At 54.5% G+C, this 13516-nt stretch overlaps 1 protein-coding gene across 4 annotated transcripts in view; it reads right to left on the reverse strand.

Annotated features, from left to right (window-relative positions):
• Positions 1-13516, reverse strand: part of MRTFA (myocardin related transcription factor A) — a 128458-nt gene that overhangs the window by 2954 nt on the left and 111988 nt on the right. For 2 of the 4 annotated variants that reach the window (XM_066358482.1, XM_066358479.1), the window contains exons 6-12: positions 9804-9979; positions 9218-9349; positions 6580-6833; positions 6169-6344; positions 4079-5079; positions 2983-3144; positions 2599-2659 (exon numbers count right to left, since the gene is read on the reverse strand). In XM_066358482.1, coding sequence (XP_066214579.1) covers positions 2599-2659; positions 2983-3144; positions 4079-5079; positions 6169-6344; positions 6580-6833; positions 9218-9349; positions 9804-9979 — 1962 coding nt within the window. Of the gene's footprint in view, positions 1-2598; positions 2660-2982; positions 3145-4068; positions 5080-6168; positions 6345-6579; positions 6834-9217; positions 9350-9803; positions 9980-13516 lie in introns of all 4 variants that reach the window. The other 2 variants (XM_066358481.1, XM_066358480.1) reach the window with 2 other exon arrangements.

The following is a 13516-nucleotide window of genomic DNA, read 5'->3' on the forward strand; positions in this document are numbered from 1 at the left end:
CCTTGTTGAAATTCGTATACAATACAGTGGCGTAAATGAACTTTATCAGTAGCCATGGGTACGCTTATCACTTCACACATAAGACTAACATGAATCAACTTTGTTAATTTGCTACGTCAGTATGAATACATTAAGTGATACAAATAGGCACATATGCACCAAATAAACATGTGCTTACGTGTTGAAACTTGTGATAGAAACAGATAGAACTTTCCGGTAGACCTTATACATTTAAAATTGTTATTAGAATGGCAAATCTTACGTATATTTACCACAATAAAAATTATGCAGACACCAGGCTTGCTCCCTGACCTTCTAGGTCCTGCCCTCCCTCCCACTCTCCTCCCATCCCAGCTGGGGATGCTGCTCTCACCAGATGACCACCTCCCTCTGAGTTGACCTGTCAACCTGCCCACCTGCCACAACTGAGGATGCTGCCAGCCCTGTGCACCCAATTCAAATGCCTTCCTCTCCTGGCATCCTTGCCACCACCTCTTTGACCACTTCTCAGTGTTCCTTTGGGTGCAGGCAGCATTCCCCTCCCTCCCTCTGCCATCTCTTCACTGCTAGAGCTCAAGGCCTGCTTCCTCTCCACTTCCTGCACAGTATCTCTATCCCTGGACAGCCTCATCCCTCCCAGTTTCAGTCCTGTCTGGATACTGGGAACTCTTAGTTCACACCCAGGTCTCTCACTGCCCCAGTTACTTCCCAGCCCAGCGGCCTCAATGCATCTGTCCTCGTCAGAAATGCACCTCAGGTCTCACTGCAGATCCTGGCATTCAGGGAGTCTCCCCAAAACCAGAATCTATGATCTCAAGAGTCATGTCAGCTTTTGAGCTATTTTCAACTTGAGATAAAATTCACCATTTTAAAGTAGACAATTCCATGGCTGGGCTCTCACTTGATCTTACCGTCTCCCTTAATCCTCTCCCTACTGACATAATTAAAACAATAATTTAGAACAGTGGTCCCAACCTTTTTTGGGCCACAGACTGGTTTAATGTCAGACAATATTTTCACAGACCAGCCTTTAGGGTGGGACGGATAAATGTATCACATGACTGAGACAAGCGTCAAGAGTGAGTCTTTGACAGATGTAACGGAATCTGGTCATTTTTTAAAAAGAAAACATCGTTCAGACTTAAATATAAATAAAACGGAAATAATGTAAGTTATTTATTCTTTCTCTGTGGATCGGTACCAAATGGCCCATGGACCGGTACCAGTCCGCGGCCAGGGGGTTGGAGACCACTGATTTAGAACATCCATTCACTCTGTCTTCTTGCCAGCTGCCACCAGTGATATGCCCATGGCTCCAACCTGAAGCCAACCCCTCTGCTGCCCTGTGCCCACCCTGCACTCAAGGGGTCCTTCTGCCCAACACCGCCATATCATCCCACTGGCATGCAAACATCCTGCCCTTTCTTTGCTCCCCTGTGCAGGAAGCCCTCTGCAGAGGGTCTCCAGACCTGCTCTTTCCCACACCCCCCAGCCCCTCTTCAATACACTTAGGTACTTGCCCACAGTGCCCAGTAGCACCCTGGCTAAGGTCAATGAAGGCCACCAGATATTGGTCCCCTTTTCCCCTGATCACCCATCAGCAGCCCTTGGCTTCAGTATTTCACCCTCTAGGGTGCCCTCCACACCTCAGCCCATTGCCCAGCCTTATCTGCTTCTGTCCTCAGCTCCACCTTCTTTGCTCATCTAGCCTCATGGTTCTGCCAATCTAGATGCCAGTAACTCCCCAATTACTCCCTTGAGCCCAGACATCACCTGGGCTGTCCGCATGGCTCCTCCAGTCTCAAGACATAGCTAAGCCCAGCTGAGGCTGCACTGTACATGTCCCCCACATATACCCCACTGGAGCTCCCCCAGCAATCAAAGAGCTGCGTCCTGGTGACAGGCTGAAATCCTTGGTGTCATCCTTGGCTGTCTTCTTGCCACACTCCTAATCCATAGGGAATCCAACTGGTGCTTTCCAAAATATACCCAAACTCCAGACTTTTCCATTTCACTGCTACCGCCCCCTGGCCTTTGGCCTGACTACAGTGGTCGTGCTCTTGCCCTTCCAGCTAAAACAATCCTCTGCTCAAAGACAGTTTTGTGGTGAATTCTGGTGTCATCCACAGTCAAAGCCCCTACATCCTGCCCCTATGAGGCCCCGTGATTTGCCCTTGCCTTGACTTCTGATACCTGCTCACTGACCACCCGTCATGCACCTGAGACCCCTTTCCTTCCTTCCTTTTCATAACACTTACTCCTCTCTTTAACATGATATAATTTACTTATTTTGCCATCTTCCACAAAAAATCCTTCATGATGTTGCTCACTGCTATGTCCCACGGCTGCAGGGACAGAGCCTGCCAGTCAGTGGTGCTGGGTAAAGCAAATGTGTGTTGAAGCTACACCCCCTGCCCCGGTTTCTTGTCCGATGCTGGAGGCGGTACCTGTCTCAGCCCCTGCTGCATCCCAGTAAAAGGCCTGTTGCTCATTATTTTAATAACCAATCAAAAAACAATAGATCAACCTAATGAGGACTAGAAACAACCTATAGAGAATGGAGGAGGTTGGGAGGCAGCTCAGGGGTCAGGGCTTTACCTCCACTCTGAATAAGAATGTCAAACAGGTCATCCATCTGTTGGCTCGAGGAACCATTTTCCTGTAGAAGAAAAAGAGACCAAAAAAGAATGAATGAAAATCTACAACAGGAGGCCCCCAGCCAGGCTCAGGGCTCAGACCTTCTTCCCTTCTGATTCTGCTAGCAGCCCCAAGAGCCCATCAGCCTGAACTAGGCTCCAGAGCCCACACTTACTCCATCAGACCAAGCCCTGCCATACCCATCCAGAATGGCCCACTCCCCAAGGCCTCTGTGACCTTATAAGATGCTCCTGCCTGTCCCCGTCCTCCAGCTGGACTAGGGGACTATGGGAACCCAGTCCAGCAGCCTATGCAAATGCCCACCCTGGCCAGGCCTCAGTCTACCTTCTTCACCTGCTGTCTAGGCTGCTGGTTCATGGCTTCCTCATAGCCAGGTGGCTCCTTCTTCAGCAGAGAAGTGGGGGTTCCAAAGGGGGGCTGTGGTGGGTGCTCCAGGTCCATCTGGGCTGGAGGGCCAGGGGCTGGAGAACCAGGCTGGGACAAGGGCTGGACAGGAGATCAGTGAGAGAAGCAGTAGTTGAGGTGAGGGAAGCAGGCCCAGGCCCCTGCACACTCAAGGAGCACTGGTAGAGGTCAGGCCAGCTGCAATGGCTTTCAGAAAGCTTTCATGGAAGCCATTGGGAAAGAACAGATACAGGCTGGGGAGGCTCTGACCTCCAACCCTACAGAAGATGGAATAGGCACGGGGTTGCCGGCTGCCTTGGGTTTGGTACAAGTCACATGGGACAGAGAGAAGGGCTCTAGACTGATTCCCCCTCTTCCCTTTCTGCCTGAAGCTGCTCAGGGCCCTTGTCTCCCATCCTGAGGTGCCTGGTTCCTGTCACTGTACCCTCTACCCTGGAGTTCTGCAGGGCTGAGAGGCTACACAAAACCTAAAGCAGGATGGGTGGAGGTTCTCGGCTGTGAGGGTGACAGCAGCAGGGAGCTAGCTACTGGTGACACTGTGGTGTGGGACAGCTGGTGCCTTTCGGAGGTGAGAAAGTGGAGTGAAGCTCACACCAGGCTCAGCCCAGCAGCCCCAAGCCAGATCCCAGGCCAGAGAGCTGAGCCTACAGGCCTCTCCTTGACCCTTATCTGGCGCCCTGTCCCACACCTATGCAGCAGAAACAGGAGTGGGGCCCCGGCCTGGGTGGGAGCTTCTTAGGAGCCCTCTGCCAGGGTACAGAAATGTTGTCATATCAACAGTCAGAGGAGGTGGGCATTCAATGATGAATTCCCCCTCATGGCTGAGGGATCATGGGCAGGTCTCAGTACCCTCCTAGTTGACAGAGGAATGGCAACCCCTCACTTCGTAGAGTGGAAGGAAAGATTAAAGGAAGCAAGGCCAGCCTGCCCAGCCATGGGGCACCCCTAAACTGGGCTATCATGAGAAGTAACTTCACACATACCTGTGTCCCCTGCACCTCCCACACCCAGGTACCTTCTGGGGGCTCCCACTGGCCAGGCCAGGGCTGTCTGCATTCTTATTGGTCACGGTGAGGACAAGGTGGGTCCCTGTGGAGTCAGTGATGACAGTGGGAGGTGTGACCCCCTTGATGAGGCTGGAGCCCTGTGGGCCCAGAAGCAGTTGGGGCGTGCAGGCTGGCTCCGGCTCGGACAACACGGCTTCCTGCTTCACCACCACTGCAGGGGGCACCAGGGCACAAGTGTCTACGTGGTGGGAAACAGGGGCTGCCAGGCTGGGGCTGAAGGGGTGAGCAGACCCCAGAGGCTGTTGGCTCAACTGGCAGCTGGAGAAACTGTTCTCCTGCTTCACTGGGATGCCAAGAGGCGTGGGGGCCGGCACAGGCTGCTGGGCCCGCTTCTCCTGCTCCAGCTGCAGCCTGAGCCACTCCACCAGCTGTTGCTTCTGCCGGAGCATGCGCGTCAGCTCCTCAATCTGCTTGTCCTTTTCCTGCAGCATCTGGTCCTTGTCACGCCCCTCCAGCTCTGCCCGCACCCTAGGGCTCACGCAGCAGGACCCAGCCCGGGGACCCTCCTCCTTTACAAGGATCTGTAATGGTGAAGCCTGCAGGGTGAGCTGGGTCAGTGGTGATGTTACCATCTCGCCAAAGGTGTCCCCAGGCGTGGAGTTCTCATCACCCGTGCTGAGCAGCGAACGCTCTGAGGGAGTGGGAGACACGGGGGGTGTGGAGCCTGTGCTGCCAAATTTTACCACTCCGTTGCTGGTCACTGTGGCCACTACCACCTCAGCTGGAGCCAGACCTGCTGCCACCAAAGCAGGCCCCGTGCTTAGCCGGGTTGCAGGGAAGGCTACCACCACCTCGCCAGCCTTGGGCAGGATGGAGGTGGCAGCAGGGACCTTGGGGGCTCCTGGCGCAGGGCTGACTTGTTCTTGGTAGGCACGCAGGCGCTCAATCAGGTCTGTTTTGGTGCCCGAGACGGGCAGTGACCGCAACTTCAGCTCCTGCTTCAGCTCTGCTACCTGCAACGGGGTGGAGAGTCAAGGGTAGCAGGGGACAAAGGGAACTGGGTCCAGGCAAGAGGGCAGTTAGGGAAGGATGGGAAGGACAAGCTTGTTGTCTGTTAGGCCTCATCTATTCAGGCCTCATTGGCCACTTCACATACATCAACCTCCCGACCCTCCCACAGCCCTGGAGGGTGAGACACATGTCCCTCAGGCCCAGCCTCCTTCCTCTGCCCGTCCTCACCACACCAGGACCTGAAACCCAATGCTCCCTCCCCCGTGTCTGTGCAGGACATGCCCTCAGCTGTCCCTCGCCCTAGCATGGAGTTCAATAAATTATGAACTGAGTGGATTTTACAGGTGAGAAAATTGAGCTCACAAAAGAAAAATAACTGCTTCAAGATCACAGAGCTGACGAGTGGCCGAGGCAGAAGCTATGTCCAGGTCTGATGGGCTCTGAAGCCTGGGCCCGAAAGCCCCATGAGGCATCTGTGTCTTGCTGGGATCAGGCCATCACTTACAAGCAGCCAGCCTGGTTCAGAGGACAAACTCTCAAGGGAGAATATGATCCACTGTTTCTTCTGACCGGCGCAGAGAAAACAAGCCAGACCCCCAACATGATCCACCCCCGCCCAATGCCCCATAGGCCACTCCCTTCCCAGGCAGACTCAGCACTCACCCAGCAGACTGGGTAGGGCATTAACTGACAGAGTGGGAAAGGTGGGTGCTGAAGTGGACAGCCCCGAGTCTGAATCCAGGTCTACTGCCGGCCAGAGCTCCACCCTGAGACACTGTTGCTAGCTCATCCTTAAGCAGGGGGACAGTCATTTCCCATTTCTCACACTGCACCGCAGAGGCCAAAGAAGAGAAGAGGTATACAAGAGCTAGGTAGGCCCCAGGGCCCTTGACAGATGCTGCCTGATGTTAATGGTAATGACCACGAGACAAGGCTGAGATGTCATAGATGACCATGCCAGGCACGCCTGCACTTGGTACAGCCACCAGGTGCCTCTGCTGGGAGAGACCAGAACCTGGAGCCCTGCTCTGCCTTCCATGCCTGTGCATCATGGGCTGGCTGCTCTCCCTAACACTGGGGTGACCACCTACCTTCATGTCGTCCAGGTTGGCAGGCAGAGCTCCTGGCTTGCCAGGGAGCGAGGTGCTGTTCTGACGTGCCAGCCCACCGGGTCCAGGGGCACCCAAGCTAGAGCCGGTGCTGGCAGTGGAGAGGCTGCGCACTGGAGAAGGCCCACCGCTTCCCAGAGCCTCACCTGCCGGCCTGAGAAGAAAAGGCAAAAATGAGCACCCACCGAGCCCCCCGCTCCCCGTCCCCCAGGGCTGGGCAGAGATGGCATGGGATGAGGGGCCTGCCCCTGGGCCCTGCCTGGGGACCGCTCCTGCAGGATTCAGATTAAAGGATTCTTGAAGCCTGGGGTTCACCCACCCAGCTCTGGCATCTGCCTGTCTCAGGACCCCACTGGGGGGATGGGAGAGAGTGTAGGGCAGGCTCCTACTTTGGCGGGGCCGGCAGGATGGTCTGGTAGTTGTAGTGCTGCTGCTGCTGCTGGTTGAGGATCTGTAGCTGTAAGAACAGCTGCTGCTGCTGCAGGATCTTGGCATAGGACGAGTCCATGGGGGGCACCCCCTTGTCTTGCTTTTGGTCCGGGGGGATGTACTGGTGATACTTGAGCTTCTTCACCTTTGGCTTGAGCTCCTTGGCTTTCTTGCTGCGTTGCGACTTCTCACTGGCAGACTTGGGTTGGCTTTGCTAAGGACACAGGAGACACAAGAGCCGTCAGGGGCAGTCTGGGGCATCTCAGAGTTAGGCCCCAAGTGGGAGGCTGGTGGCCATCCTGTTGCAATGGAGTGGCTTCTGAGGAGGCACTGTTACCCACCCTGCCCAGTCCCACTCTCCCCTTACTGGACCATGCCCCTCCAAAAGCAGAGGCCTCATTAGTGCCCGGAAGTGTCCCAAGGAGGAGACAAGGGCGGACAAAGGGGGAAACTTCTAGGCTAAGGGACAATCAACCAAAAGTGATGTCACTGTCATCCTGAGCAGAGTGAACATGACAAGAAGGTTAAAAAGAGCTGGTTTTGGAGCTTGTGCCATCCACACCAGGTACCTTACAGACCTGCCAGGACCCTGCCTGGGCAGGAGCTCACAAGTCTGCTTGAAAATGAGGACTGAGCTCAGAGGTCACTTTTCCAAGGTCACATAGTAATCTTGAACTCATCAGGTGAAGAAGCTGGGACCCAAACCCAGGACTCCAAAAGCTCTGTTCCTTCACCAAATGGGCCTCCAAAGACACCCAGCAAGCACACAGAGCCTCCGACTTGGAGCGTCATCAAGTACCCAGCAGACCAAGAAGAGCAAGCGGGTCAGGCCCGGGAGGCTATATAAGGGTCAGGAAGGGTGGAGCTGGACAAGGGCCAGAGTTAGCTGGGCATGCCCAGCAAGGACTGTGGAGAGCCTAGATGGTTTTGAGCAGAGAACGCTGGACAGAGGGGTGAGGAATTGGTACGGGATCAGCTGGGGTCTTGACCAGATGGCAGTGGGGACTGATGCAAAGGTTTGGGCAGATGGACTAGAGGAAAAGGGGGTAACAGGAGCAAGTGGCAGATGAGGGGTTCAAGGGTTTATGGCTTTGAGCTTTGGCAACTGTGACAACAGTAGTCCCCTCATGGAAGTCAAGAAAAGGTTCTGTTTTTGCTAGGGAACATGGGAAGACGGAGAAGACAGCAAAGCTTGCAGGGCACGTTGGTGCATGGAGATGGGCCCGCAGAGAGGACCCAGAGCAAGGCTGCAGAGTAAGCAGTGGGGCCGAAAAAGACAGAAGATAGAGGCTGAGAGCTGGGCCTGAGCAGCACCCCACCAAGAGGAAGGAGGAATAGGAGCCAGGGGAAGAGCAGCCACAAAGGAAGGTGAGGGAAGGCAAAAGAGTGGAGAAAGGAGCACGGCTTAAAGGGTGTCAGAGACAAATGAGGGTCTGGGCTGGGAGGGAGCCAGGGGCCCTTGAGGAGGTTTCACTGGCAGGGCTGGGGAGCCATCCCACAAAGGCTGAGACCCTACCCAGAGAAGAGGAAGTACAAACACACACACTCTTTCAAATGTACGGTGGTCAAAGGAAGGCACTGGTCATATGATGAGAAGCAAGTCTGAGGGAAGAATTTGGGGAAAAACCTCTGACATCTGTGGTCAGTCAGGAATAGGCCACAGAGGCAAGGGAGGTACCTGTTGACAAGGGAGCAGCCTGGAGCCAGCAGAGGGCTCTGGAGTGCCAGCGACCAGGCCAGAGGCACAGCTGCTTTCTCTGGAACTGGGGGAAGCCATGAAACATCCTGCAGGCAGCAGGGACATGCAAACAGGGCAGGCCTGGGGGCGGGCCCACAAAGGAGTGCATCAGGCAGCACCCAGAGGCACAGCAAAGGCTCAGTTGAAAGAACAGGCACCTTCTGCCAGCTCCCAGGCTGTGAGTGACAGAAGCAGAGGACCACAGATGACCAGGGACTCCCAAACAGGGCAGCAGGGTTTTGTGGGGAGACTATAAAGCAAGACCAGACAGGGAAGCAAGTCGGGGGCAGGAAGGAAGAAAGTCTGCCCAGCAGGAGAGCAGACTCAGGTCTCAGAGACCCTGGAGGCGGAGGCTCTGCAGGGCTGGGAGACCAGCAGCAGCTCTTGGTGCCCAACACAAGGTTCCCAATAGGTGTCTCATCAGGGTTGATGGTCAACCCTGGTATTTCAAGTCAGGCCTTGGGGGAAAATAAAGACAAACACCTGACACTGCCTGCTTACCTTGGACCCATCACTTCACATTTCAGCTCTGTCACTTGTAGACAGGGGTAACTGAGGCTGTCAGTGACCCAGATGGGATGGGAGGGCATATTTCCACAGGGAGGGCAGGAATAAAGGCTAGGACAGCCCTGTCCAGAGCTTGGCATACTGTGCTCAGTTAAGGGTGGCTATAACTGTGACAGCCAGTGTCTTTGGAGAGATCAGGAAGCACTCCCAAATTACTTCAGTGACCTTTGCTAAGCTCTGACAAGGGAGAAAAGATCTGCACCCCAACCTCCTGCATTTTCCCCATGCCAGGATGGAGTTGCGGCAGGGCTCAGAAGGGCACAGGGAGAGGACAGTCAACTGGAGAACTGTACCTTAATAAGCGTGGGGGTGGGCTTGGCGGTGGGGACCGTGGTTCCATTGGTGAGGCTGAGAGGCAGAGGAGGCTGCTCTGCCAGGAAAAAGGTTTCTCCGGAATCTGGGCCCACTGGGAGTTGACATGCAACCTGAGAAAGAAGGGGGAAGTGAGAACACCTCATTTTCTGGCTGCTCCAGAGGCATGGCCATCTCCAGGTGGCATTGCATCCCAGCCCTGCCCTGCCTGGGGGTGGGTAGCAGTCACTTCCTTGGACATTATCACTGTCAGGGGGCAAATGGAACCAGAAGAGAGAGAGACAGAGGGAGTGAAAGATCATGAAACTAAAAATGGACACGGGGTGGGCCAGGGAGGCATATGAATTGCAGGCGGCCCTGTGTCCTCCATGTGAGACCACAGGGTAACTGAGATGAGCATCTGCTGTTGACACTCCATTCCCTCAAGCAGCCAGATCTTCAGCTACCAAGACAACACCCCTCCCACTTCCCTGTTTCACCTGGTCCAGGTGAGGGACCTCAGACTGGGCAGCTCCAGCCAGTCTGGGGCCCTGAGAAGCAGGGCGCACGCAGAGCAGGCCAGCTTACCTGAGTGGGAGATGCAGAGGTGGCACTGGGCAGTGGCTCGCTGGCTCGGGCTTCCAAGGGAGATGGCACTGAGCCCTGAGACTCATGGCTGGCAGGCTGCTCAGGAGATAAGGCATCACTACTGTCCTCATCAAAAGAAGAGCTGTCCGCTACTTTCGGGTAGTTCACCTGGCCCACTGAAAGCCAAACCCAGCATAAGACTCTACCTCTGGCCCCGAGGAAGGGGGAGAGGGGCCCTGCTCAGCAACCAGAGGCTGTCCCAGCAAGGTGCCTGCCCCTCAGCCCCAAACTCCAGCCCAGGGAGGCAGACAGGGGAAGGGAGACCAGCAGCCAACCTGCCTGTAGGTCCAAAAGAGCTCTAGGAAAGCTCATCATCATGACTGAAATGAAGTAGGGAAGAGTCCTAGTAGGCCATCAAAGTGCTCCCCTGGACAAGGGAAGGCCTGACTTTTCACCTCTTGTTTTTAACTCTATACATGGTCAGTCTTGAAAGTTCTACTCTCCCTCCCTCCAGCTTGCTGCTTCCTTTGCCTCAGTTTCCCTGCTGTGAAGGTACTTTATTCCCATCCTACGACTGCACAGAACTGCCCTCCTCTTCCCTCAGAGGCTTGCAGACCCTGCAGTGAGGGCTCTGAGTCTGCAAAAAGGGTCCTTAGAAGCACAGGTAACAGCCTTAAGACCTAAACAAAGTCTAGGAACATTCAAAGGAGTCTCTTGAAAAAGGAACACCTGCCTGCACAGGTGAAACAGGACTACTGGAAGTCTGGTGACCTCCATTTAGTGGTTCCCAGAGACCCAAGGCCACCAGAATAAAACCCATCCCAGGGACTATACCTTCCCCGCCCCACCCTGGGTTGGATGGCCACAACTGCAGGTGCTCCTGGAACCAGCCAGGACCAGGCAGGGAGGCAGAGGCAGGAGGAGCAGGGTCACAGCATGGAAATCTCAGGATACAGAGAAAAGGTAAGATGGTAACAGGGGCAAGTAGAATATTTCAAAAGACCCATGTCACAACCACCACCTCAACACTGTTAGGGAAGAGGTTTTGCACTGGGCTGCTGTCCACACAGGAGGAACTGAGGCAGTGGCCACGGCACAGAGGTGAGCTGTCAGCCATGCTGGGGGGAACCTTCTGTAGTGGAAGACCACAGAAAAGGAACAAGAACAAGCCAGTGACTCTCCCAACAGACTCTTCCCCTCCAGGGCCATGACCTGAGACTGTCTCATCTCCTGGGGCCTAGAAAGGAAGCCGCTGAGTCTGTCTCTCCACCAGCCAACTGCAGTGATGGAACCAGGAATGGCCATGGTTGGGCTGGCTCACACAGCACTCATCTGTCTTAGCAGGAGCACCTGTGCAGTGCACAGAGGAACTGAGATCACTGACCACCAAGGACTTCATGCCAATCACGCATACAGATTTTCTCCCATGATCTCTTACTCTCAGTGAGGGGCCTGCTATGGGACAGCAGCCACATGATGGAACCAGGATGGAGGAGCTGCAGCTCCACTCCCCGGGTCATCCAACCTGAGGAAGCTGCTGGCCACACTAAAGAAGCCCAAGGACTGGTGCAGGCCAGGGTCACTGCAGTCTGTTTCTCTCTACTGTGGCCAGGTGTGGTGCAGGATGTGGAGGGACAGAGACAGGTCTCTGCCTTCTGGGAGTTTATGGTCCAGCTTCCTTGGAGCACAGTACAGTATAGGCTCTGCTAGAGGGAAACAGAGACTCTGAGGGGAGGCTGAAGAGGCTTCTCTAAGGCTCAGGGGAGACCTTCTGGAAGAGAGGGCCTTGTCATGAACCTCACAGATCAACTGGGCATGGCCTGGAGAAAAGGGAATGTGTACAAGAGACTGTGGGAGATAAGGAAGGCCCCCTTCTCACAGCTGCAAAACTGTCCCAGCTCCTGCTCGCTCCTCCCATCTCCTACGTCTCCACCCTTAACACCCTTCCCCATACACGCTCTCCCTCCTTTCCATCTCCTCTCACCCCCTTAATAAACGGACCATATTCCCTGTCACCACTCCTGACCTCCTGCTCATTCATCAACCCGTTCGATCTGCCTTTTGCTGGCAAATTCTTCTTTCTGTCATGTCACCAGTGATTACCTCCCAATCAAACTAAACCACTCCTAGGCCTTAAACAGCTGTACTTTGCCAGGCATCCAGGCCACTGCCCCTATTGTCCCTCTGCCTGGAATGTCCTTCTGTACTTCTCTACTTGGCAACAATGATCTAACTTCAGGTTGACCCCAAATGTGCCATATCACCTGTGTACTTCCCCTGCCACTGACACCCCACCCTGAGAGAAGCCCACCGTGGCAGAGCTCCCCTGCACCGCACACACCGCCCCTTACTCTGCAGTGTCCACCACAGATGGCAGTGCCAGCTGGTCAGTAATGAAAGTTACTGCGAATAGCAGCAGCCCTTTCATGAGTCTCCCCAGGAGCCTATGCTGTGCCAGGCTCCTTGTCCTGCAATCCAGGTGACAACTAAGTCACAGGGCCATGGCCTTTCTGCTACACAAAGCTGGCATCAGCTCAGAAGTCAGACTTGTTTATACATCAGTTTTCACTTACAGACTGAATTTTCTGAAGGAAGTGTCACAGTTTGTCTTTGTTGCAGGACCTCACACGGGGCCTGGCACACTGCCAACTCTCAGCCAACATTTATCACATTTTGGCTGGCTGGAGAGTCTAAACTAACTTTGGCCCAAACATGGGCCTGTAAACTAGGGGCTGCTGTGGAATCTGGTGAAGATCTTGGGGAAGAAAACACTGAGATGAGGCAGGATGGATGCCAGGGCAAAGCAGTGGATTAAAAGGGCTGTTGGAAAGCCCTGGCCAGGCAGCTCAGTTGATTAGAGCTTTGTCACAATATGCTAAGATTGTGGGTTCAATCCCCGGTCAGGGCACATACAAGAATCAACCAATGAATGCATAAATAAGTAGAACAACAAATAGATGTTTCTCTTTCTCTCTCGCAACCCCACCCTCTTTCTCTAAAATCAATTAAAAAAAAAAAAAAAAAAGACTGTTAATGGCCCAGTACATGCTTGCCTCCAACACAGCCACTGCCTCCTACAAGGCCACACCACCATCTGCCACGCAGGTGCAGCCCTGAAACCACGGCCACCTTTGACCCAGAGCCTGAGGCACAGCACACTATGCTCTGGGTCCACTCCTGTGGTTCCACTTTGTACCCTGCCCAAAGTCTGACTCATCATGGGGAAGCAGTTGAGCCCCCTTCCTCTAAAGGTACAGCTACCCCCCCAAGAGCAGGAACACATGGCCTTGTCTGTGTTCAGGTCTTGGGTCCACTGTTGCAAAGAAAACATGTCTGTACCAACAATTACCAGAATCTAAGGAAGTCCTGTCTGACCTGCCTGTGGCATGTGGAGCACTGCACGGCCTGGACACTGCCTGCCTCCCACTTCACATCCTGACATCCCTCCTCCAGCTTCATGTCTGGATCTACCCGGAGCACATGCCTCTCTCCTATGCACACACTTTACTTTCTACTCACCCTGCCACCCCAGTCTTGGCCATCCCCTCCCCTGCCACCACACCCCAATGTCAGGCCCTTTCGGTGCCCCCTCCAGCACAGCTCTTTTTTACCTGCCTGCGTAAGCCCCTAGACATGTGCTCTCTGAGGACAAGTCTTGGTCTACCCTGTGGGGCTACAGTCCTATCACACTCTGCCTGGATAGATCCATGTTT

Source organism: Saccopteryx leptura, chromosome 1 (genome assembly GCF_036850995.1).
Source record: "Saccopteryx leptura isolate mSacLep1 chromosome 1, mSacLep1_pri_phased_curated, whole genome shotgun sequence".
NCBI lineage: Eukaryota > Metazoa > Chordata > Mammalia > Chiroptera > Emballonuridae > Saccopteryx > Saccopteryx leptura.